The 26,387-nt window shown below is 38.3% G+C and overlaps 1 protein-coding gene across 2 annotated transcripts in view; it reads left to right on the top strand.

The window, feature by feature from the left end:
• LOC132140911 (cytospin-B-like) overlaps positions 1 to 26,387 on the top strand; it is a 201,024-nt gene that overhangs the window by 117,670 nt on the left and 56,967 nt on the right. For both annotated transcript variants that reach the window (XM_059549973.1, XM_059549974.1), the window contains one exon: positions 19,416 to 20,881. In XM_059549973.1, coding sequence (XP_059405956.1) covers positions 19,416 to 20,881 — 1,466 coding nt within the window. The remainder of the gene's footprint in view (positions 1 to 19,415; positions 20,882 to 26,387) is intronic.

The following is a 26,387-nucleotide window of genomic DNA, read 5'->3' as shown; positions in this document are numbered from 1 at the left end:
CGAGATGGAAATATAGACTAGAACATATATTTATACTTGCTCTGTCCTACATCTGTTTGTTTGAACAATTTCTTTGTCATCTGAATATTGATTTTAAGTGTGGGGGGGGGGGGGGTGGAAATCGATTTAAATCGTAAATCAAGATTTAAAAAAAAAAAAAATCTGGTATTGTTTTTTTAGGCCATATCGCCCAGCCCTATGTTGAACAGAACATAGTAAGGTGAACTCATGTCGGCAGGTTCGTCAGCAGGTAGCTCCTCACCATCAGGAAAGTCTCAACAAATGGTTCTAATGTTATTACCAAAGTTGTTTTAAGATTCTGTGTAGGCTGTTCATTGAAAAAGAATAGGTTGATTTGGTGTAGACCAGTAACTTGGTGGTTTGTGACTGTTGTCTCAAGGGCTTTTAATGCTTGTTCGAAACCCGCGCCAACACAGACTTACTTAATTTTTTTATTTTTTAGTTTATCCTACTTACTTCAGCCGCTACGGGTGATCATACCAATAACTTGTCATTTTTACAAGAATCTCAGAATCATGCAATGAGCAAGTCTGCGTTTATTAGACAATAATATCACATCAGTTTGTGCTTTTAGAATCGCCGAATCTGCTGCTGCTAAACCGTAACACCGGACAGCGCCAGTATGTTTTCCTAGGAGGTGCTCATGCATCACAGTTGTGCTGCCGTGGTACACCATAATCATTTTTGCAAAGGGAACAAAGGACCATTATTTGGCCTCTGTTTAAAGTATTCCCATACTTTTGATAACCGTGGTCTCTGTTTTTGTGATAAAATGCAACTTTCTCCATTCCCAGGAGCAGAAGCCGCCATTTCCATTTTTCTTTTTTTCTTTTTTTTTGTCAAAAAGCATCAGACATCAGCAACTGTCCACAGCCTCATATTTGAGGTGTTCACTACAGAGCCATCATTAAACATATGCAGAACAAACTTCTTTATTACATGCTGAATATAAATGAATACATTTAGTCACATATAATTTTGGATTAGGCCAACCTGAAACACTATTTCAGTTATTCAATTTCAAATAAATAAAAAAATACTTACATAGTGCTGCTCTATAAACCCTTTGAGATTTAAAGAGCATATTGCAGGTTAGAAGACTCGACGAGTCAATGTATAGAAAAATAATGTAGGAACTCGATTTTCTTAAAAAAAAAAATTATAAATACGCTACAGTGGCTTCTGGAGTCGTTTTTGTGATAAAATTTTACTTCCGCATCTGAAAATGGGCGTGACGGGCGTGACGTAGCAAGAGGGAGAGCGGTCGATTCAAACAACGGGAAAAAATGGACCGCAATGACGTTTCAGACGCTGAGGAAATTGTTCATACTTACTTGTATGACGGACCACAGCCATACAATTATGAACCTGCTAGGCTGCCAAGAGAGCGGGGACAGGCCAAGATTAATGTTGGACAGAACAACGGTCAGAGAAGACAAATTGAGTTGTGGTGTGAGGAGAACCAGTGGAGAACAGGGCAGGTGTCTTGGTGAGAGACCAGTGTTATCTTATAGATACACGTTCGCTAACGATATAAACTGTGCTCACAACATTGTACAGATTATTACCATCGTATATCAGTTAATAGCAAAGATATTATTGGTCATCTGGGCGTATTGGAACTTACAATAACAGAAACTAAGCTTTGATCAGGCGTTTGTCATGCTCATTAATATCCGTCCAGACTTACGTTACGTGATATAACTTAGCAGTTTCTCATCGAGAGACAGAGATATTTTTATTCCTGATACAATTTTTTGTTCCATAGGTGCATGTGTGGGAAATGCGAGGCAATGTTTAAAGCTGAGGAAAGTCAGTGTTGCAGGGAGGTGGATGCATACTGGGCCTTAGTGGAAAATGTCACACCCAGACTTGATGTGCAGTGCCTGACTCTGCACCCAGGCTTCGAGGCTTGCTGTCTGAACCCATATGTGCTACAGATAGCCTATATGCACTTCAGACAGGAGCATGGACCTCTCCAGGCCAGCAGACATTAGTATGTTTATGGTAGAGATAATTTATTACTTTTGAGCTAAAAAGACATGTTCTAAGCGATCTCACGCGTTTTTTAGGCCAAAACATTTTTTTTTCACATACCGCAAACATCGATATCTCCTCACCATCTGCTAGCTGCCTGTCCCCTGAACACAAACGCAGCTAAAACATATATCACACTATTTGATGCCATTGGTATAAGACTATCAATATTGATATTTCTTCCATGTCTCAAGGCAATACCGCTACACTGCATACCGACAGGTTGTCTGCTGGGCCTATGGCATTCTGGGCAGGCACATCAGGAAGCCCTTACCTGCATGTGTTGTGTCAGCCATTAGAAGACAGTTTCCAGAGGAAGGAGGACTCTATAAAGGTTTTGAATGGCCCAATTTTGTTGACAATCAATAGAAAATAAACAAACAAATCACAAATTGTCGTATAAAACTTTTTATGATCATATATACAATTTAACAATCTTTCGGGTATCACACTAAGATTTCGTTAACGTGTTAAATCGTGAATGCTGTGTTATATACACGCCAACAGCCTCATCCTTGTTGATCCTCTGGAGGGATCTGGAAAGGGGAGCAGGTGTAGTGGAAAACAAAACTGTGCTGCGTTCTCGTAGAGCCTGTGGTGACCTGGAGTATTCCTCTCTCAGAGACTCCATGAGGGCTGATGCATATGCTGGGAGAAGGAAGCAAAAGTGTAGATCACATTCATTGCTAACTCGTGGTCTGACTTGCTTAATATTTAAGAACTGACTGAAAACTGCCCACCATATGATGGCTTTTCCTTAACAGGACGGACTACCCAGCCACCTTTGCGGAACCTTGGGTAGCGAACCGCATAACACGCCTCACCATCACTGGTTCCAGCAACTTCTCTGCTGCCATTGTGGTTGAAATGCAGGGCTGCCAAGAGAAGTCTGTAGAAAAAAAAAGTCATTTTACCCATTACAAGTTGTGCATATGTAAATAAACCCAGAAGTAAAAAACTGGGGGGAAAAAGCATTGCTTACTGCACATTTAATGAAATTTGGGCTGCTGTGTTGAGTACTTCAGAAAGTACTCATTCTTTCACATCACACACTTACCTGCTGTACATCCCAAGAAAGGAGAACCCAGTGTGCTTTGGTGCAAAGTGCAGGATAAGGGAGTGAAATGCCTCCAGTGAAAAAGTCTGCTGTGGGGACAACTGCCGAACATCCTTTACCAGCGCTGTTCTAGTAGCTACACTCTCCAGTTTAACTGCTACAGTTGATCCTGCATAAACAAACATTTTGTTTTTAAGATGAGTCATGAGTGTACGACCACAATGAGGTGGGATTTTTTTCAGAATCGATCCGATACCAAAAGTTCAGAGTATTGACCGATACAAGCTCCATTTTAAAAACAAAAAATCAAGTAGAATTTATATAACTGTGTGTTGAACTGATAATCACCATTTTGTGTGTTAAACAATCTACTTAATACAGACAACTTCATTATAAAGAAAAACCACATCCAAAAAATAATTTATCATAATCTGTGACAAAAATGCTATTATAAACTACATTAGTGGATAAATCAGCAGTAAAATTTAATCTAGAAAAATCTGAACATTTAGGGAAGAAAAAAAATAATTTAGTGGGAAACAAATAAGAGACAATAAGTGTAACACCTAATCTGGTAAAACTTTACCCATTGCTCTTTGCATTGTTGTAAAATACATTAATAAAAAACAATTATTTTATAGCCTACTATAAAAAATGTTTATGTATAGCACAGCTGTTTAATGAGTCACTGTATTATGATATGAAAAGCTCCAAACAGTGCGGCACAAAGCACTTCTACGATACCCGATCTGGCAAAAATGGCAGTATCGAATCCGATACTCAGCATAGGTATCAGCTTGGGCATCCCTAATAAACAGTATTTTGTACCTGGTTCCAGCCATTCCTTGTTCCTTGCTTCGCCCTCCAGAGGTGGATGTGCACAGCAGGGAAATGTAGGAGTGCCATGTTCGTGGATGTCCTGAACGTGGTTGACCATGCTTTTCCACTTGGCCTCCATCACATCTGCATCTCCATTAGGAGTGGAAGCGGCAGTCCAGTAGAGGTGGTTAATAACAGCTGGCCTCCACAGCTTCAGTTCTTCACACTCCCTCTCCTTTGCAGCAGCATCCAATGCTTTCCCTAGAACTGTTTCACAACAGAAACACAAAATGTTAAAAATGAAAATGTAATTATAGACAACATAAACAAAACTACCTTCATCAAGATACATACTTTTTCCAATATGCCAGATGTCAAAGAAATGGCTTGTTCCTTTGGGACACAACTCCTCCCGCACCCACTTGGCAACCTGAAATGTTTGAAAAAACACATTGATTACAAGAACATTTGATTTTAGCTGTAAATAGAGTCAGGGGCAAGATTCATGTGCGTTTCTTTACCTGCCGATTTCTGTCTGTGATCAGGGATGACACTTGCATATGTTGCTGAGTCAGAAAACTTATGCTGCGCTTTAGGCCCTCTAACTCACACCAGCTGCTACTTGGGACCTCGGAGCTCTGTAAAAAATATTTTGTCATCTCACTGTGTAACATTAAACAGGTGATATGTGTGTTTGATAATATTAACTTACCTGGACAAGTTGAAGATCTAAAACCTTGTTGATTCTGTCCTCAATCAAAGAGTATGTGCCATATTTTGCACAATGGCCAGGAGAATCTGACCTATGAATGTCAAAAACAGTTTAATTCATATGGTTAAGCACAAAAACTAATACATTAAACTATATTATCCAGTTTAGACTTGTTTTCCATTGTAATGATATAAGCTGAAGTGTGCTACCTGCAGTCACCAGACAGGATCATTCCACCCCTCATCTCTTTCAGATCTCTGATGATCCCTGCCTGCTCATTCTGCCACGCCTGCACGATGGTTGGAATCGTGTACAAGCGCTGATGGCGAAAGAAGGTGCTGGCACTGATGCTCTGAAGCCCAAACAGCTTCAACATCCTGATGGTCTGGGTAGCCATGCAACCTGAAAAGTGGATGGCCCCACTCAGTAATAGGTTGCAGGCTGGCATATTTCGATGCAGCATTGGCTGGTTCTGCCAAAAACGCTGATACCCACATGCTACACAGACCTAAGAGATGTATGTGAAAGGCAGAAAATGACTATAACATACAAACAACAAAGTATAATGATTAAAACAAACTATACAAGTTATGTTACAACATCATTTTCTACCAGAAAACACAAATAGTTTCTTACTTGCTTTATTTTTACAAAAGTTCCCTCCTGCTTCTCAGCATTGCCTTGGGTTTCCCCACAACAGGCTGGGCAAATGTTAAAGAGAGACATCAACTGGCTTTGGCACACAATGAACTTATCAGCAGCACTGAAAAAAAAAGAAAAACATTATTTTTGACTTGACACAATTTGATCATATAAAAACTTAAATAAAAGAAAAATAAGTCTTACTTGAGGTCAGGGTGAGATTCCTGCTGTGGTTCCTCATCAGATGAATCACTTGTCATTTCCCCCTCTGGGATCCATGACATATCACCAGGTTTGTCCATGAAAACAGAGGATGACTCATCATCGGTATGCACACAACTGGGCAGTGGAGTTGACATTGATTTCTCAAATCTTTCTGTCTGAGTCCCCACACTGACCATCTTGGGCTGTGCCTGGACAGCTAGAATAAAAATAGGTCCAGTTATACAATTGTGTAACAGCATGTATATGATACATCATAAATATATTTTTTTACTTTGAGCAATGATGGAGCTATAACGTAACTTGACTCTTCTTAGAAGCAAATAAAAGAAAACAGCTTCTTGGAAAAAATGAAATGTAATATTGTAACGTTAGTAGGCTAGTTATTAAAGTTGCTGATCTGTGGACACTGGATAGTTCATTCATTGCACATTATATTTAATGTAAAATGTTAATCCACCTGATGAACGATGTGAAGGTCTGAGGTCACACTGTGAGCCAAAGTGATGCACAGATGATTGAGGGGCCAGTGGAGAGAAAGGCTCTTGCTCTGGGTCAGCAACAAACACTGCAGCACTGGCTGAAGATGTATCTCCCACTTCATTACTTGCAATTTCTGATAAATCCTTATAAACAAACATGACAAATTACGAATTAGCTGTGCTAGCAACTAGCATTAGTTATTATGCCTAACAAGCTAACGTTAGCTGCGGTACTTTACAACAACTTATACACGCCACGTTGCTTCTCATTATTTAAATCATTATGTTGACTGATTTGTTAGTTAGTAAATGTAAAAAAAAAAAAGACTTACGTTGCACAGTTTACGTTTTCGTCGAGCTGCATCTCTGACGGATCCGTGACAACCGTGTTTCCCGCCGGCGGGAGAACCCAAAGCTACGTGCACTGAAGGAACCGCACCAGCTCTGAGTCTCACTCGGTTCTTATAAATAACTTCGGTATCCCATGTTGAACTCCATCATATCGCCGGGACGATAATCCTCCGATCTGAAGTGAACGCTACACACGACCGCGTTTTCCGAAGCGGAAGAGAAATCCCATCTCTTCACCTGCACAAACCGCACCCAGGCACGAAAGATAGCACCGTCCTTTTTCTTGTTAGGAAACCGGTGGACTCGATGTCCTGACAGGCTGGAGTTTTTGCAAGCTCCACAAACACAATAATTTACCATGACGATGATAAATTGAAATACAAAACCTACTGAAAACACACTGACTCACGAGCGCTCTTACTGAATACCAACCTACTCTGCACTGCGCAGCGGCAGAGCACAGCAGCACACATCTCCCTCTTGTGACGTAAAATGACGCGATGTTGGAAAAAAAGCTCGTTTTTTACGAGCAGTCAAAGAAACGCTCACTTTATCTACTAAATTGGTGTCCTTATGTCATTTTAAACCATTTTAAATCCTGCATTATCTTTTTATATGGTATTTTCATACACGGTTAAATATTAATTTAGATTTTTTTTTAACCTGCAATATGCTCTTTAAAGAGAACTCATGTATACTGGATGTTCTGAGGAGAGAAAATGATAAAACCAGTTTAATGTAAGTTATGTGTAAATGACTCAAAATATAGGCTAAATATAATAAAAATATAGGCTAATAGCTTACTAGATGTAACATGGAAGTGTAACTATTTAACAAATGTAAACGACAACAAATAATTTAGAAAAGTTAAAGATAAGTATTACAATGACTAAAAGTGACCATAATGAGTAAACCAAACTAAAAATGATTGTTTGTGTTGTGACCTTGTTTTTGTTAGTATCCATTTTGTCCCACAAAGTTCATTAAATTTGTTATATTGCGGCTATTAAATGAATGGTTTACCCTCTGGAGTCTAAGGGCGGGATTTGCGCTGAACGGGGAGACTTCCGCCACTTAATATGTTCATGTGGAAACACAAATATGTACCTATGTTCCGCACACAAATTGCATTCTGTCATCCGGTACGAATACACTAATATATATATTCCCTATATATATAAAATATATATATATATATTTTAGATCTTGTATGTCCTTTTGTTATTTTATTTGTATTTATTTATTTATGTTATGACGGCCTCCGTGTAATGAAAGGGTGATTCCAGAACCTCATAACTGGAAACAAAGTGCTTCAAGGATCCCATGAGTTCCTGCACGAACTGCAAAGACTAGTATGGTTCCTCCAGGAACCATATGAGAAAAAGAGCTTTGTGGCATTAAAATAATTTTTTAAGTTCCTAGAGTATTCAAAAGGATATCTGAGGCACCTTTAGTTTTTACAGTGTACTTTGCCTGCTTTGGCTTAACTGTCAACTTTTTGCAGTTAATTACACCAGGTTCATTTCATGTTGCACTACACTCCATAATTTCTTGGCAGGTCACACTACAAGCTGTTTAGACTTGCGATTACTTCTGTAATTCAAAACTTGCATTACTTTAGTGTTAAATAATCAGCAGTGCAGGACATCTCTGACAGAAGAAACTGTGTTTTTCAATGGACCAGGTTAATAAAAAATAATAATAAATCTGCTTTAAGTAAAATATTTTATTAAATTGTAATGCTGTTTTATGCTAAGAGGAAACAAAAATGCTGTTAATGGCTACATTATTGCAGTCGGAACTGTTGGTTTTGGCTTTCAGTGGCTTCTCTTTTTGAACTCACCCCATGCTGTCATGTTTCACAAAACAACATAAATCTTAGATGATTATATTAGCTTCCCTCACATTGCAACTCAGCCAACAGTGAGCTCTTTTTTTTGAGTGATGTTTGTGCACTAAACCAGCTCGCATTAGAGTGAATTCATTACTGGCACTATAGAAACCAAAACCCCATTCATTGTAATGTTGAATATATTTGTCTCTGAATAAAATGTCTCATTTTATTTACTCCATGTACCAATATGAGCCTCTGCTTAGTGGCAGTAGAACAATATTGGCATTGTCCTTTGGTTTCCAAGATTAAGAATGGACAGATGACTCAAGACTTGTATATCTCCCACAGTATGGTCTCCTACAAAAAGCTGAAGCACTGCTTTTTAACAAGGACCCTGGATCCCAATTTTTTCTCAAGCCTTTATTGTTGCATCTTTCCTTGAGCAATTAACGTGCTTTTTTAAATGCAAAAAATAGCTTGATGTTTACCTTCTCAGTCCCACACCACCTCTTTCTTGCTTACTCTGTCTTTCTTTGTTTTTCTTTTTTTCCTTCACCTTCCAAGGGCTCTTTTTTTTGTTCCTTTACCTGCTTGAATGAACCAGCAGCAGATGTGTAACCTCTTTGCAAACTAGGAAGAATTGTAAATTTACACTTTGGGTCACCCAAAACCATCAGGCAATTTATTCAGATCTCATGAAGTTGCATTTAGTTCTCAAGTTGCATATATGCAGGTATACTGGACAAGGACACAATAACTAGTTTAGATGGCAGATTAATTTTCTTGTTTCTTTGTAGTTGTTAACAAATCTGAACAATTTCACTACTGAGCAACAACTTCAGCAACACATCTCACACTATCCATTCTTAACTGAAACATGTCTATTGTGTGCATGCTTATGTGATTCTCTGCATGTTCTCAGCATGGGGGGGGGGGGTCAGCAGTGTTGGAATAGTTGAATTCAGTAAAGTTAACCTAACTTAATGCATTAACAATTAATTATGAGCAATTGCTACATTTTATAAGTTATTAATCTTTGTTTAAAAAAATACAACTGTTAGTTCATTAAATAACACAATTGCACCTTTTGATTTTAACATGTTATTAAATATTGGAATTACCTCAGATTAATAAATGTTTAGAATAATTTCTTCATTGGCAGTTTATGTTATTAACTAATTAATTAATTAATGTTAATGAATAGAGCCTTAATGTAGCCTAAACTGTGACCAAACAATAAATAATCAAAACATTATAGATAGGGGTGCTCTGTATTTTTGTTTTTACAATCATGCAATTGTTGCACAATAGCTTACACACAGCACAAGCCTGATTTTGTGAGCTGTATGTGAGGTTTACACATACTCTGTTTGCAGTGCATATGTAGTCCATATGTGTTGTACAGAAGCAGCACGGACTGTGCTTTCACACAGGAGTCTGCTCCTGATCCATGGCTGTTTACCACAAACACAACTTTTATCCATTATTTTGATTTTAAATCCAAACATCATTACTTAAAATGCTTTTATAGCATTTAAATACGCACCACATACGCACTTCAAACGGAGTACTGTGAACCTGGCATTATTACGTGTGTGCGCTGCAATTGTGCATGAGTGCACAGTCTTCAGGAACGCACGTGAGCGTTGAATGGTTTAAACACAGGCAAGAATTTAAAAAAGAAAAAATGCACGATAGTGATGATGCGACACTGCCTCGATAGTGCAAGTGACAATTCCTGTGTAGACTCTGCAGCATGCAGCTCACTTATAGTGCAGACGTGATGTGATTTGAAGCCATTTGCATTTTGAGAGAGAAAGAGAGCGCGCTGTGATTCATTCGCGTTGTTTGTGAAATTATGTCTCACGGAAACTTTTTCAAATTCCTTTATCAGTTATTTAATGAAGAAATATGAATTGTACCTTACCTAAAGCATTCTAATTATTTCACCTGTGCTGGACAGAGACTGAGATGGTGCTGCTGCATGTCGAGCCAAACCTTTCTTGGCAGGCACATCATCATCTTAAGATCGGTTTTATGAGATCTGTCTTTTTAGAGACCACCGATCAGTCAACCCAAAGCGATTATCGGCAGATTGTGATCGTTAACTGATCAATAGGAGCACCCCTAATTTTCAAACAATATTTAGGGCATGTTGTAATCCAGATTGGAAAAAAAAAAAAAAAGACATTTAAATTGAGTTATAAATAAAATTATTTATTGTAGTTACACCAAACATAGTATAGTGTTTATAGAGTATATGTAGTAGCATGTCACATTTTGTTTATTTAGTTATATTTGTCTTTTTAAATAAAATAATAAAGTGAAATCATTATCAACAAAATTCATCTTTCCAATGCAGAAAAAACACAGAAGCTGCATCTGAAGTGGAATAGATATATTTACCCAATGTTTAATGCAGCTCTGAGGGATATGGAATGCTTTAACCTGTATCTACAAATGAATAAATAATGTTTTGATACATAAAACCTTGAATACTGCTATCTGAGAAAAAAAAAAAACTTTAAATATGAAATTAAAACAACCAGTAGGTGGCATACAGTCAGTGTTAATAAGCGAGTCATTGCGATTGAACCGAATCATTTAATTTAACGGTTGATTCATTCAGGAATTAAACACTGTCATGTTGCTCACAGACGCAAAACATTGCTGTGGTTGTGTTTGGAATTATTTATGTTGGCAAAATAGAACAAAAAAAGGCAATATTGTGTCTAAAATGTAAGTCTCTTAATATTAACTTCTTGTTTATTGAACTGTTGTTTAAAATCAAATTTGTAATCATGCTGATTTTTGGAGCTAAAAAATGGCGCTCGATCTTCATGTGATATTTTTTAACTATATGAAATTATATAAATATTTACATTTTCTGCCCCCATATCTTGAATTTTCTGATCATTGTTTGTGCATTTTAATATGGAATCAAGCACACGTGCACTAGTGTAACCTACTAGACTTCTTTACGTAGGCCTAATGTATGCATGCACTCTGTAGGTGTGTTTTGTTTGATTTTTGCTATATATAATGTCAAATTGCACATTGTTAAAACAACAATTACGATATTATCGCAAATTATATATATCACACACCCCTATAACAAAGGCTATATTAGAAATAAAGGCAGTTTTTATTGTTTTTGGTATTGACATTTTCAAGTTACTTTTCTGATTGGGCAAGTACATTTCTCTTTAACGTGCCCATACAAAACATTCACTTGTCCAGGACAAGCAGACAAGCATGAATCTCGAGCCCGGCTATGGTTTAAACCATTTAAATACTTTTTTAGAAAGTAGTGCAGCTGCTTTGTTAATGGAGTTTACGGGTAATGGCTGCATTTCTGCTGTTCAGAGCCATCTGCTGTCAGAGAGTAAAAGTGCTTTCAACAAGAGCATCTTTCACGCACTCCGCCACGTGCTTCTCATCCGTGCTTGTTTACATCAGAGTGCACACGCGTCTTTGACACAGCATACAGCGGTGTTGTGCATTGTGAACAGTTGATGGGGAAAATATTCTTAAAAAGCACTCAAAAAATGTGAATAATTTGTTATAAATAATTATTCTTTGTATTTTGAAGTGCCGATAACAATAATGTGCATATTCATTACTGTGATATATTGCATTACCGAATACCGGCGCATGTCTAATATGTATGTGTTTGAATTATACATTTGAAATTTAATAACTCTATAAGAAGCAATTCTGGTGGCATGACGAACCTGTGCTTCTAAAACTAACTATTTAGCATTAGCAATTCTTAAGCATTATAAATTTATAAGAAGCAATTCTGAGAAGTTATGAAGTTGCTGCAGATGAAAATGGTAATGCATAATGCAGGAGTGAGTGTCCTGGTTTTGTATTTGATGGATGTGTGTGTGAGAGAGGTTGATTACAGATTTATAGCATCTCTGGTCCTAGCACAGCCTTACCAAGTGGAGTGTTTCATTTAGTTTCTGCTCTCAGATAAAGAAGGAAAACTCAAATATATTAATCTGAAGAACTCCCCCTCCACTCAGAACACTCCTCTCAGATTTATATCAGAGACAGAACTAAATCAAATTTTTCATGAGTTATTTAAAATAATTTTTTGCTTAAAGCCATCCTAAACTGTACCATACCTCATGCTATGTTTCACTTTACCACAGCATTAAAAAATTTAATAGATCAGGTTATTGTATTATAATTTTATATATTTGTTTTCAGAAAACACAAGATTGCTGCAAAACAACCAGTGTGGCTAAGTGGAGATGAAGTCATGGATTCCCAAACTAGATTATACAATTTTCTTTAGAATCAATGAATGTTGCTTGTACATGCAGAACTTGGCACCACCTTGCTGGGGTAGCACGAATAATGCTGGGGATATTTATGCACAAGCACTTGTATGTTATGTTGTAAAAAAGTATTTGCATTCGTGCATTTTTCGGATTTATATGCCAATTATATTTGTAGTTTTATCTCGCTCTACCATCTCATTGCCCTCTGGGTTGACTTTGTTTTGGCCAGAGGAACAGTGTTCTCTTTGAAAACTGTCACTTTGCAGGGGTGGAGCAAGAGAGAGACTCTTTGTTCTTGTCAGGCCATCCTTAAAAATATTCTTGTTTGCTGTAACCTGACCGACCCTGTCAACTTAGGACCGACTCCATTTGTTTTTTTTTTGTTTTTTTGCTTTTAGTCCGACCGACTTGACGATTGTAAATTTGGGTTAAGACCGACCAATTTTTTTTTACTCTTCAAACAACTTATACAAAAGCAATAAAATACTATTAATTATTTTTAAGTAAGAATTGTAAATATATAAATTGCCTAGGCCTACATACAAATGAAGGCTATCTTCTTTAATTAAAAAAAACCCTGTGACGTCATCTATGTTTACACAGATGTCATACTATGGCCTGTGCGTTCGCTTCGTCTCATACTCTCACTCACTGTCAGAGTCAACGGTTCGCGCTTGGTAATGATGGCTGCGGCTGCAGTAAACCAAATGTTCGCGGTCACTGTTCAAAGTCATACGGGTTCGGGCACCATAATACATCTAAAAAAATTCATTAAAACAGCTCGACACCGCACTAACTTGGCACGAAGTTCTGGAAAAACTGTGCCCAGATCTTTTCCCATCCCTTCTTCCGTCTAGTCTAAAACTGTGACCGTGTCGACTGTCACTTTATGTTCGAAAATCTATTGCACGAATCAAGCACGAATCAACCAACACAAGTTTCGAAAACGGAAATAGGAAATTGATTTTAACGACCTTCTCTCGGAGCGCGTCCAGGTATTTTATTTTATTTTTTTGAACAGGCGTCACACAGCAACTGCAGCTTCGGACAAACACGCATAACAGCAAATAATACTTCTGCACAATGTTTCTCTTTTTACAACAGAAATGTGAATTCTGCCGGTAGTCAGACAGTCTCATACAGATTCGGTCTTGAATCGCCTAGGGCTGTCAAAATAGCTGAAAAAACTAAATTCAAATTTTTTACTTAAATATGATCAACATTCGAATTGTATTCGAATTTAAAATGCATAATTTATCAGTTAGGGTGAAGAAAAGCTTTTTCCTTCTCTTCTGAGGCCTCAAAATAGCGCATCGAGCAAAATATTACTGCATGTTTATTCAAAGCATTAGAATACATGACTGTGAAAAAAACATAATATTTAAAATAATATTTATGGACCAATTATTATTAATTAAGTTGCTTAAAGAACTATAAACAAAAGCAGCATCATGTATCCATGCATTGTTAAATAAATAAAAAGGGCGGAAAACCAGTTACACAGGATACATTTTTTCATTTAAAAACATGAGATGCAGTGGGATGGGGAACAAAAACCCAAAATAAAGTCTCGAGATATTTTTAGAAAATTAAATTAATACATTTAATTTTACATGTCTTTCTAAACATGCGGCTCTCTTGTGCGAGACGCGAGTCCAAAGGTGTCCCTCTAGAAAATGTGCGAAATATGCGTTCTGTGTGAACGGCTTGGTTTCAGTTTTGATTTAAACAAGATCTTCTCCACATTGATGTTCTCTTTTTTTTTCTCATAAGGCAGCTTCTTTAGTGCACACCTAAAATTCGAATGCGCATTTGAATGTGGATTTTTATTTTAAATTCGACGAATATTCGAAAAAATATTTTTTTTGACAGCCCAAGAAAATCGCCTATGTGATTTTTTGTTGTTGTTGAAATTTTAGCGTAAACACAGCCATGTTGAAGCCTGCAGTAAATGTTTTGCATTATGGCAGACCACTCTGCTTATTGTTTTTCGAAAATGTTGCACTCCTGTTTGTCATTGTGCACGTAACCTCACGCCAATAAATCATCAGAAATATTGGTCTTTACCAATATATTGAATCTTTACATTCGTCCTGTCTGTTGTCCGTGGATTTACCTATATTTGGTGTTATTTGCCGTATAAAACTTTAGACATGCAAAATCGATTTTACAATCGATTCAATGAACACTTCTCACTCAAATCAAACAGGATTTTTTGCACAAAAGTGACAACCCAAGAAAGCAAAGTAAACGTTCTCTCATTTGTAGGTTGCATTGACACCTAGCGGTGGATGCATGTAAAACAGTATAACAGTACCTCATTTTTTTTTCTTTTCACCTGAAATTCATGCAATAAACATGTTTTTGACAAAGATTTACATTTGTTTGTGGTCTATATAGCCTGCATCAAAATGAGGTTTGCAAAGATGCGCCCGAAGGCACGGGTTGAAGACCCAGTCAGTGACGTCACGATATGCTAATTTGTTTAAATTCATACCGACGTCATCACCATCACATAAAGATACTTTTTTTTTTACATTGAAACTTAAAAAAAAAAAATATAGACTGACCTACCGACCCTTTTTTTTTAAAAAATTACTGTTACTGCAAACCAAAATATTTTTAATGATGGCCTCATAGCATGGAATCACCAATAATTGAAAAAATATGCTTTCAAACATAGTGATAAACTAACGTTAAATATAAAAATACTGTATTTAAAACGGCTTGTTCATACATAGTCAGACGTAACTGTCATATCGCACGTCCTGAGACAAATCTGCCACATCTGTGCATGGAAGCTATCAGTCTAAATGTTCTGCAAAATCAGTCAACGGTGAAAAGCATTCAAAACAGGTACCTTCATATATTTGGAGTAAAGTTCAATTGAACTGATGCATCAGTCATACAGCGCTCCGGACTGCGCGCCTCATGATGAGCCCGACGCACCGCCACAGAAACAAGAATGAGACGCATTCTAACATAACTGTGGCATTAAACTCAGGTAGTGAGGGCTCGTTTAAAATATTGCACATATATAGGCCGTTCAGATTACTTGTTAAAGTGCAATGAAATATCTTATATCTGCAGATGATGTACGTCTGTTTGTGGACGGAGACTTCTTCACCGGCTACAGGCTCTAATCCTTATTTGTGCGCGTGTGCACGCGTGTGTGTGAAATGCTGTACTGAAGTGAAATAGCTTGGCAGTTTGATAGCCAAATTATAATAGGCTGCCTAATAAAAAAATAAAATAATATATATATATATATATATATAGTATTATTATTATTATTATTTAATGCATTAATAGGAGAATGAGCCTAAATATCATCTTAAATATCGATAGAGACATCTGCTATCGTCGATACACAATACTATCGCCTATCGCCACAACCCTAATTCTTGCATTTGCATCCTATAGGTTTGCTCATTGAAGACGTGTGTTCCTCTGTATTTGTAGTTTTATATGCCATTTATATTTGTAGTTTTATCTCTCTCTACCATCTCAAGGCCCCATGGGTTGACTTTGTTTTGGCCAGAGGAACAGTGATCTCTTTGAAAACTGTCACTTTTAAATAATCTTTGTATTAGGTTAAGGCATCAGCTTTAAACAGTTTATTAGGAACAATCAAAGCTGACTTTCAAAGCTGAATTTTTAGCATCCTTCAAAAATTCATCTAATATTCTGATTTTCGACTCAAAAAAAAAATGTATTGTTATTATTATTATTATAATTATTATTATGATTAATGTTGAAAAGAGCTGAGAATATATTTTTCAGGATTTTTTGATAAATTCAAAGAACAGCATTGTTTGTAACATTTATCATATTAATCATTTTTATTTATCATCACGTGTGTGCTAAATAAAGGTTAAAATTTTTATATATACTGACTCCAAGATTTTGAATGGTATAATGTATATTGTTAAACTTGGAGTAAGACTGGATGCTGAAAATGTAGCTTTGATCACAGGAATAAATTAAATTGTAAAATATATGAAAATAGAAAGCAGTTATTTTAAATAGTAAAAATATTGGAACAATATTACTGCTTTAGCAAACTGGTATTTACTGGTATTGTGTCATGTTGAAATATATAAATCAACATCACACTAGCATTTCCAAAGGGTATATTGTTTATGTGCTCTTAAATAAACTACATTATGAATATTATTGTGATGGTCAGTGATACTAGTAGTACAGTAGAACATTTAGATGATGCAAATGAAACTTCATAATGTTTCACTTGATTATACATTTAGTCAGGAATTATAGTTTGGAAATGTCTAACTAGTAAAAATGTGTACATGTTATGTGAAACCTAATACAAGTATATAAATTAAAAAAGAGACTTACTCGTGTTTATGATCTCTGCTGGATTAAGCACTTCATTTTTTTTCTGAGGAAATCCAAAACTCAAATCCTGAGGTAATCCTCAGTGCATCTTTTTAGGGTGAATTATGTCTTATTCCTCTCAGCGTGAAGCAAAAGTAGGACTGTCTTTTTGCTTCATTAAAGTGCAATATTAATTATGCAAGAGAAAATAAGACTCCTGGGTCTCTTAAAATTAACAACTAAGATTCCTTTTTTAGAAAAAAAATATTTTTTTATTTTTTAAATGCATAGAATGCAATCCATACATCAAAAATAAACATTTAATTATTACCATTTGTTTCTCTGTCTGTACTTGTACTGTGAACAATGACAATAAAGTTGACAGATGAATTAAGTGCATTTAAGTTCCATTCAGTTGGGGTTTTAAATAAAGCATTTTCTGAGATGCACATTAAACATTAAACACATAAAACATTAATTTAATTTATCTTTTAATTATGGAAAATTACCTTAACTTTTTGGTAAACAAAGGGGATTTACTATTAAAAATAAAACATGGAAGAAATGTTGTGTGATTAAACCTTAAAAAAAATTATGTTTGATTTTTTTTTAGTAGTAGGCTATGTACATTCTGCTGAACAATAGTCTTTAACCTGACTTTTATTCTGACGGGTTGGCATACCTTTACAGTTCTGTGTATGTGATGTGAAGCTAGTTTACCTCAAATCAAACGGTCAAATGCTCATGAAGTGACTGTCAGAGCAGTTCTGGAGATGTTGTTCATGTGTTCACATCTTATATAGTAAGACAGCAGAAGCTGAAATCACTGCTAGCGTCTCTCGCGCTTCCGTGTGTTTAATGAATGAAGACGCACTTCTGCTCCATTCATTAACAGAGACACACAGAACATGCATGATTCATATTTAAATAGACTGTTCCGGCTTAATATTTACAGATATTAGTCCATATCGTGATTTGATGTAAGTGCAATTACCTATTTTTGATTAATTAATTCAAAATTTGCAAAGATTCCGTGCCATTCCGTGTTAAACTGTAAATTCCGTTTTTATGACTGGATTCCGCGATTCCCTCCGCGTTTTCTGCATCGCGTAAATCATAGGGACCTAGTTGTGGTATGCCAGCTCTATCTTGCAATGGACACACACCACGACGTTCTCTTTATGTTTGCCCGCGCCTTCAAGTCAAAACACTGCTGACTCCTTGCAGTTTGCGATTTCGGACTCAGCGCTTGTGTCTCCTTCCGCTTTCTGGGTGACGTAAACCATTGTGTCACATTAAAAAAATTATTGCGATAGAACCTGACGTGAGATTTAAAATAAATTAAAAGAGGCTTCGAGGCAGAGGAATTTGCCTCGATCATTTTTTGTAATCGAGTAACTTGAGGAATCGTTTCAGCCCTAAGCAAAAGTAAAAAAAAAAAAAAAAAAGAACAGTCTCACTGCTTTGTTTTCTGTGTGGGCATTTACAAGCCGCAAGCTTCGTGTGGAACATTATAATCTCAATATCGCGTTCAGCGCGTGAACGTGGTCACATTAGATATAATGAAGGGAGACATGAAAAGACGGACATCACATTGTTTTCATATGGATTACTTTATCACAGAATATTTGTTTTTGGAAGCACTTGCTTAGTTTAAAAGTAGACATGTCAAGCTTTCTATAGATATCTCTCTCGTGTCTCTTCGTTGAGTATTCACTGTGTTACAGTTCCTTTTAATGACACATTTGTAAATGAAGATCACCACAGACCAAGGCTGCAGACAGCGCACCTTGTTTGTTTTCTTTATTTTATAAATGCACAAAGTTTTGTTGTTATTATGTGTGGATACAAATAAAAGTAAACCCTTTACAGATTCAATTGATGTATTGCTCTTATCTGTATGATCAAAACTGAAAGTGTAATTTAAGTTCTTTCTGGGGTTATCAGAAGATGCCTCAACACTCGTATATGCGGGGATCGACTCCAGAGGGTTAACAAGCCGCAGCATATTTTTGTGTTTGTATTTGCTGATTAATCCAAAACCCACAAAATCCTTCACCAGCCTCCCTCCTAAAGAATAATTAACCTCTATTTTGCAAACAGCATAAAGAAGGAATATACATCACCCACACCCATTCTGATTCCAGTTAGATGCCAGAGTGTTCTTGTTTCTGCTGTGCTGCTATGGCTGCAGTGTAGTGAGGCAGTGCCTGGTGGCCATTTGAATGTGACAAGACAAAACACATTTTGTCCTGCTGCTTTAAATGAATGACCTCTCAGACAGATACAACAGTCCTTGTACAATGGAATGAAAAAATGGTGGCATTGTTACATAATCTCTGGTCTGGTGGACTGGAGTTGGCTAACTAAAACAATATTGTTGCTTAAGTGGTTTTAGCATATTGCTATTTAATTCTTATGGCCTTAGTCATATGTAAACATCATTAATTTTTATCACATCATTTATTGGGTAAAAAAAAAAGAGCTATAGCTGCCCATAGGAATGGTTTTGGTTGATCATATTGCTCAAGAAAACTATTTTGCACAGCATATACTTAGACAAAGACTTCCAACACTAACAGAATATCATTATTCCCTCTCTACACAGGTGTCCAATCAACCAAAAAGTCAGGGATACCAGCTCCTCGTGAGATCCCACAAAGCATCTCCAGAGAACGTGTCTCATTGCGTGACCAACAGAAAAGCTCTATAGCCAAAAAGATGGTCACCAGTTCCAGCACCTCTAGTCTGTCCACACTATCCAAGCATTCACGTGGCTCTGTCAAGACCAAAGCAGAGACTGTTGTTTTCGACAAGAACCTGCTGGAGAGTCAAGTGAGGGAGCTTCTGGCTGAGGCCAAAACCAAAGAGTTTGAGATCAGTAAGTTACGGATGGAGCTCCAACGGCAGAAAGGGAAGGATTCATCATCAGAGGCTGGGACACCAGAGGGGAATTCAGAGATAGAAGGGACTTCAGCACAGTCTGGAGACATTCAGGTGCTTGTAGGGGAACTGAAGGAGAAGAATGGATGTTTCCAGCGTGAGTTGGCAACCTTGCGGGAAGAGAATCAGGCTTTGAAGCAGAAGCTTATTACATTGGAGAGCACCACAACACTGCTAACCAGCTCTAGTAATCATTCAGTTAATGGAGTTTTTCCAGAAAACACCACTTCAAATGCCGTCAGTGCAGTCAGTGGAAGACACCTTAAAACTTCTGCGTCATATGGTAGTGAAACCAAAGGCTCTCCTTTACCCTCCTCAGAATCCTCAGAGTTTGAAAAGATTCCCTCACGCTGTGACTCAGTCAGTAGCAGCATTAATAGTGTTGTGCCCAGTAGTGTGTTGAAAGAGCTCTCAGTGGAGTCCCTGACAGACCGCATCCAGAAGATGGAAGAGAGTCACCACAGTACAGCCGAAGAACTTCAGGCCACTCTACAGGAGCTGGCTGACCAGCAACAGGTTGTCCAGGAACTAACAGCTGAGAATGAGCGTCTGGCGGAGGAGAAGGGCCTACTACAAACTTCCCTACAGCAGCAAAGGGAGCGTGTAGAACTTTTGGCACAACAGAATGAGTCCCTTCTCCAGAGGCTCAGAGAACAAGCTCAGTGTAATGAAGCTGAGGCTTCACGTGCCTCTCGGGTTGCAGAGCTTGAACAGCGTTTGGCTGAGCAAGTGGAGAGCTCCCGCTTTGAAAGAGAGAAGCTGGTAGACATCCAACAGCAGCTGACAGGGAGTCTTAGAGCTTTGGAAATGGAGAATCAGGAGGAACAAATCGCTGTGAAGAGCTTAAAAGAAGAGGTAGAGCTTCTTCGAGGGCATCTGGAGAGTGAGAAGTTTGCTAAAGATGAGGCGATGAGGAAAACTGAGGAACAGCAGCTAGCCACGGAGGCTCTGAGAGTGGAGAGTGCTAGTCTGAAAGGGCAAGTGGAGGTCGAGCGGCAGAAGATAGCTGAGCTGAAGGCAGTACAGAGTGCCAGTGACAACACAGAGTTGCAAAGTCTGCTTAAAGCAGCACATGAAGATAGAGACAAGCTGGAGCTGAGTTGCACGGAGCTACGACAAGAGCTACAGCAGGTACGCAGTAAACGGAGTGTGCTCAGGGAAACTGGACAAGGTGTAGAACCAACCACATTGGTAGTTTATAATATAAAGATGCAGGTATCGCCCTCTTCCAATAATCTTGAAGTGACCTAAATACTGGCCAATTATTTGTTTATCACTAGCTTTTAATTTGGTAATGCTTCAGTGCTATGAGAATATTGTTAGAATAAGTCCACAGATGGCTCAGGTATGTTAAATCCACTAGCCAATTTTCATTGGCGTTTTCTCTTAAACTCAGAGAAGATTGGCCTCCCAAGTGAGACCCCATATGTCGTTCGACATAACTTGTAGTGACCGACAAATAGGGAACTAGTAATATAACTAATTACTTTTTAAGTAAAGTAATCAGAACAGTAATGTGATTACTTTTAAAAGGAGTAATCAGTAATTTGATTACATTTTCAGAGTAACTTGCCCAACACTGCTCAGGAACTGCACTCCAGTGGTTTAAGTCTTACCTATCAGATAGGTCCTTCAAAGTATATTGGAGAGGTGAGGTGTCCAAGTCCCAACATCTAACTACTTGGGTGCCTCAGGGGTCAGTTCTTGGACCACTTCTCTTCTCTGTCTACATGGCATCATTAGGTTCTATCATACAGAAGCATGGCTTTTCATATCACTGTTATGCTGATGACACTCAACTCTACCATTCATTCCATCCTGATGATCCGATGGTAGCTGCTCGCATCTCAGCTTTGTCTAAAAGACATTTCTTGCTGGATGAAGGACCAAGCAGTTCTAGGAACAAGTGTATAAGCTCTTGTTCTGTCCAGGCTGGACTAGTAGTGTTGTCAAAAGACCCAGTACTTCGGTACCAAGTCGGTACTAAAAAAAATGTAAATGTGATGGTACCAGGTTTCTTTAAGTACCGGTAGTACCAAGGTCCCGTTCAAACCCGGTTCAGTGCTATGATTTCCGCGAAGCAGAAAACGTCATGAAAATGAAACTTACATTTTAATATGGACAGTCATGGAATTTGTTAAAGTTAGCATAAATTAATCCAATCAAATCTCCATATGGACCAGTATCTGTAAATGTTAAGCAGCAAAAGTTGTTTGAAATATGAATCCGTATTCTGCGCGTCTCTGTGTGAATTAATGAATGGCAGAGACGTGCGGGTTTGTTTACTACATAGACTGAAGCGCATGATGCTTGCATTAATTTCAGCATCTGAGCTTCAGAGTTCTCTCTCCATCAAGCGATCTGAACTTTTCAGTTCATCTCAATGGACGCACCACCTGTATTTGACGCTCTGTAAACTCTGTGTGAAGGAGCACGACTCACCGTCGCTTTACTGATAGCGCTGTTTCTCACACATGCAAAGAGAGAGAGAGCGAGAGTCTTACCACGCTGAATCGACACGCTATATGTAAACTATTCTTTGTTGTCTTCTCCTGTCAAAATAATGGAGTTCATTTAGAATTATTCATATTCATTTTCGAACAAGCAGAAGACATACCGGTTTCTCTGGTAGTGGGCGGAGCTAATGCGCAAATGGCAATTTCATTGGCTGGCGCTGATCTAGTACCGTCCCTGTTTTGATTTCAGCAAATCAGTTTGACCGAACGCAGACAACGTTATTAATATTCATGAACCCAGCAGCTCATCAATTCATAGTGCATTGTATATACATTAGTATGATAGTAGAATTAGTAGTAGTATTATCTTTTAATAATAATTAATATGATCTATTACTATTTGTTTTACAGAAACCCTCAATGACCAAAAATATCTCAAGCTTCACCACCAGTCTTAAGTTCAGTTAAAATGACAAATATGCATTCATTAGGCCTAAAGGTTACTGCTACTACTGTTGAAAAAATTTATAAAACTTTATTTTTTAAAGAAATAAATCACAATATTTCTTCCATGTTTTAATTTTAATAGCAAATCCCCTTTATTTACCAAAAATAAAATGTGTTTAAATTTCATAAATTAAAAGACAAATTAAATTTGGGTGAAACTTGTTTACTGTTTTTCATAATTATATAACTTGTAGAAAAACACACCTCAGTTAATCAATTTGCACTGGCTACCAATAGCTGCTCGTATAAAATTCAAGACATTGACATTTGCCTACAAAACCACCACTGGCTCTGCACCCCTTTACCTAAATTCATTACTTCAGACTTATGTGCCCTCTAGAAGCTTGCATTCTGCAAGTGAACGTCGCTTGATTGTGCCATCCCAAAGAAGCACTAAGTCACTTTTATGGAATTTTAAATTAAACGTTCCCTCCTGGTGGAATGACCTGCCCAACTCAATCCGAGCAGCTGAGTCCTTAGCCATCTTCAAGAATCGGCTAAAAACACATCTATTCCATCTTTATTTGACCCTCTAACTTTAGCACTCACTATTGTAATTCTTTTCTTAAAATAATAATAATATCTAACTTTCTAATCTTTTTGTTTTCTATTTTATTTTCCACTTATTTTACAATTATCAAAACCAAAAAAAGACCTCTAACACTAACTTGCTCTATTCTTTTTTTTTTACTCTATCTGTTTTCTTTTTATTTATTATATTATTTAAAAGCCCTTGCTATGTGTACTGCATTAAGCTAACTGAGACTTGTTATAGCACTTGTATATCATTGCTCTTTTGTTGATTTTGATTGCTTCAGCCTAGCCTAGCATGGATGAGAGCAGGGAGAGCAGTGATAACCCCCCTAAACAAAACATTAGCTGATATCTCCCAAACACAAACTGATAGCAAAATCTCAAAGCCTTAAGCAATAAGAATGTTGCCCTTAATAGTCCTTCAGGAACATTTATGTGATACAATTTTTAAAAGGACAACTTGGGTAAATAACTTTGTTACCCAATACCCTCTCTGATTTCTACAAAGCTCTGCCAGCATGCTATTTCTCTTAATGTCAAAAAAAGGACTGCATGTAACCTATTAAAATGTCACCACATATACAATTGCATTACATCCAACCACAGTGCATATTTTGTGTTTTCATGTTCTGCCTAGAGCACCAGAAAATGAAAGAGGAACCTACATAAATATCGAAAGGCGAACTTTTGTAGCTGCCTAGTTTCACTTGTAAATGTTGTAGTGATGTGTTTAGAGGCATACCTCATCCTTTAAAATACAAGTATACACAGAAAGGACCATTATAATCCCACAAGAACATGAACATCACTGGCACTTCGTGGTTTTCACATGAACCCAGTGAACCTCCAAATGCAAAATGAACTTTAATTTTCTCTCTGACCTAACCGCTTTGAGTGAGCCAAGCCTTTTGGCTTCAGTGTAAACCCTCAGTCCAGGTGTCATAGAGGGAGTTGCCACTGGACAGAGCTTTAAGATGCCACACTCGTCTTAGAGCACACTCAGTGAGCACGTCTCTGTTCACAAGGCTCTGAAGAAAGAGGTGTGTGTGACTGAGACATTGTTCTGTTCTGTATAGCTGATCCAGCTGTCAATTGAATTATGACCTGACCTATACCACAACAAGAATTCTCAATGAATTAATATGCAACACTGGAGCAATACTGTTTTCTGTTGTCTGATTTAATACTCATTTTATAGAAATCAGATGTTAAGTTCAGTTTTGTACTTCATCATCAGTATAGATGTGCAAATGTACACATTTAATTAAAAAGTCAGACTAGACTATGACCATTCATTCTAAAAGGAGCTCTATGGTGATGAATTTCTTTGAAAAAGCAATGTTTTGTTTATTGAAGGGTGGATAATAATTGATGATTCTAATGAATGTTGAATTGCATCGATCTGGACATGGTTCTTTTAGAACATATTATCCCTGTAAACCCTATTAAAAGAAGTATGATTAATTAAAACCTCAGTCTCAAAATTAACACATTATCCTAAATATTACAGCTAAATACACTACCAGGTTTTTGAAAGAAAACGTACTCGGTTACTAAACGTAACCTCGGTTCTCTCTAGAAGAGCGAACGAGTACTGCGTCTTAGCTAAGACGCTACGGGAAAAGTCTCTTTTCACGAAATACTGAAGCAAAAAATTATCCTTAATTTTGTATTTTTGTAAAGCGCATTTGCAGCAGTACACAGCCATAGGCGAGACGGCTCGTTCGCTCATTGGCTTGTTCTGCGGCAACTGCACAGCCTATCGAGCGCGGGCTGATGCAACATCAGACCAATAAGGGCGCTTCGCGCCCTTCTTGCCACTTCCCGCCGAAACGGGTGTGGCCCAACCTATAAAAGGAGCTCGAAAAGGCTGACTCACCTGATTTTTCATCTCTTCAGCGAAGCTCACGCATCGCTGGATCACGGAGGAAGCAAGCGCCGTCTGAGAAAGCACATCAGCAGGACGAGCCATTCTGAAGCTGCTGGCATCGCCGCCTTCCATTGCCGTTCCTGCTGCGCTATCCGGCACCTATATCCTTTCAATCCTGTTATATACAAGCTGTTCTTTATGTGTGTGTGTGTGTTCGCCCTGCTTCGCGCCCTTCTTGCCACTTCCCGCCGAAACGGGTGTGGCCCAACCTATAAAAGGAGCTCGAAAAGGCTGACTCACCTGATTTATTTCATCGCCGAAGCGAACCAGAGTGAATCGTGCGCACGGCAGAGAACGCAGTACTCGTTCGCTCTTCTAGAGAGAACCGAGGTTACGTTTAGTAACCGAGTACGTTCTCTTACGAGAGCTCTCTCGTACTGCGTCTTAGCTAAGACGCTACGGGAACCCAATGTAAAACGCCGTGCGCGCAGGGATCACACACCAATAAACCTGAAGCAACGCCCAGGATTTACAGTGCACAGTCACCTGAGGGACTCACAGAGAGTCCAGGACAGAAAAGGGAAAAAGCCCTCCGTCCCATATCTAGCAGCATCCGTAGATGCGGCAATATGACGTCACACAGCCGAGGCAAGGCCTGACCAATGTGGCAATGCGGGTCTTACGCAATACTGCCCATATAACAGTCGGCAGCGCATAGCGCTCGTGAACTCAGAATTCCCCTCAGGGCCCTGATTCGCCTATACCGACAGCAGCCTTGCTTGCAAGGCGGGAACCTCCAGGTTATAGAACCTGATAAATGTAGACGGCGAGGCCCAACCTGCCGCCATACATATATCCTGCAAGGAGATCCCAGTAGACCACGCCCACGACGAGGCGATGCCTCTTGTGGAGTGTGCTCTGACGCCCAACGGGCACTGAAGGCCCCTGGAAGCGTAAGCTAACGCTATGGCGTCAACTATCCATCTGGATAGAGTCTGTCTCGAAACAGCCATTCCCTTGGAACGCCCACCGAACGAGACAAATAGCTGCTCCGTCTGCCGAAAGGCAGCAGAGCGAGACACATAAGCTCTTAAAACCCTGACAGGGCAAAGAAGACTCGAGTCTCCATCCTCCCCTGACACCGGCAGGGCAGACAGGGCAATAACCTGAGCCCGAAACGGTGTGTTGAGGGATTTCGGCACATAACCGTGCCTAGGTTTGAGTATGACTCTTGAGTCATTGGGCCCAAACTCCAAGCACGACTGGCTCA

The sequence above is a fragment of the Carassius carassius genome, chromosome 5 (assembly GCF_963082965.1).
Source record: "Carassius carassius chromosome 5, fCarCar2.1, whole genome shotgun sequence".
Lineage (NCBI taxonomy): Eukaryota > Metazoa > Chordata > Actinopteri > Cypriniformes > Cyprinidae > Carassius > Carassius carassius.
Note: the sequence above shows the minus strand (reverse complement) of the source record. Positions and strands in the feature narration are given on the sequence as shown.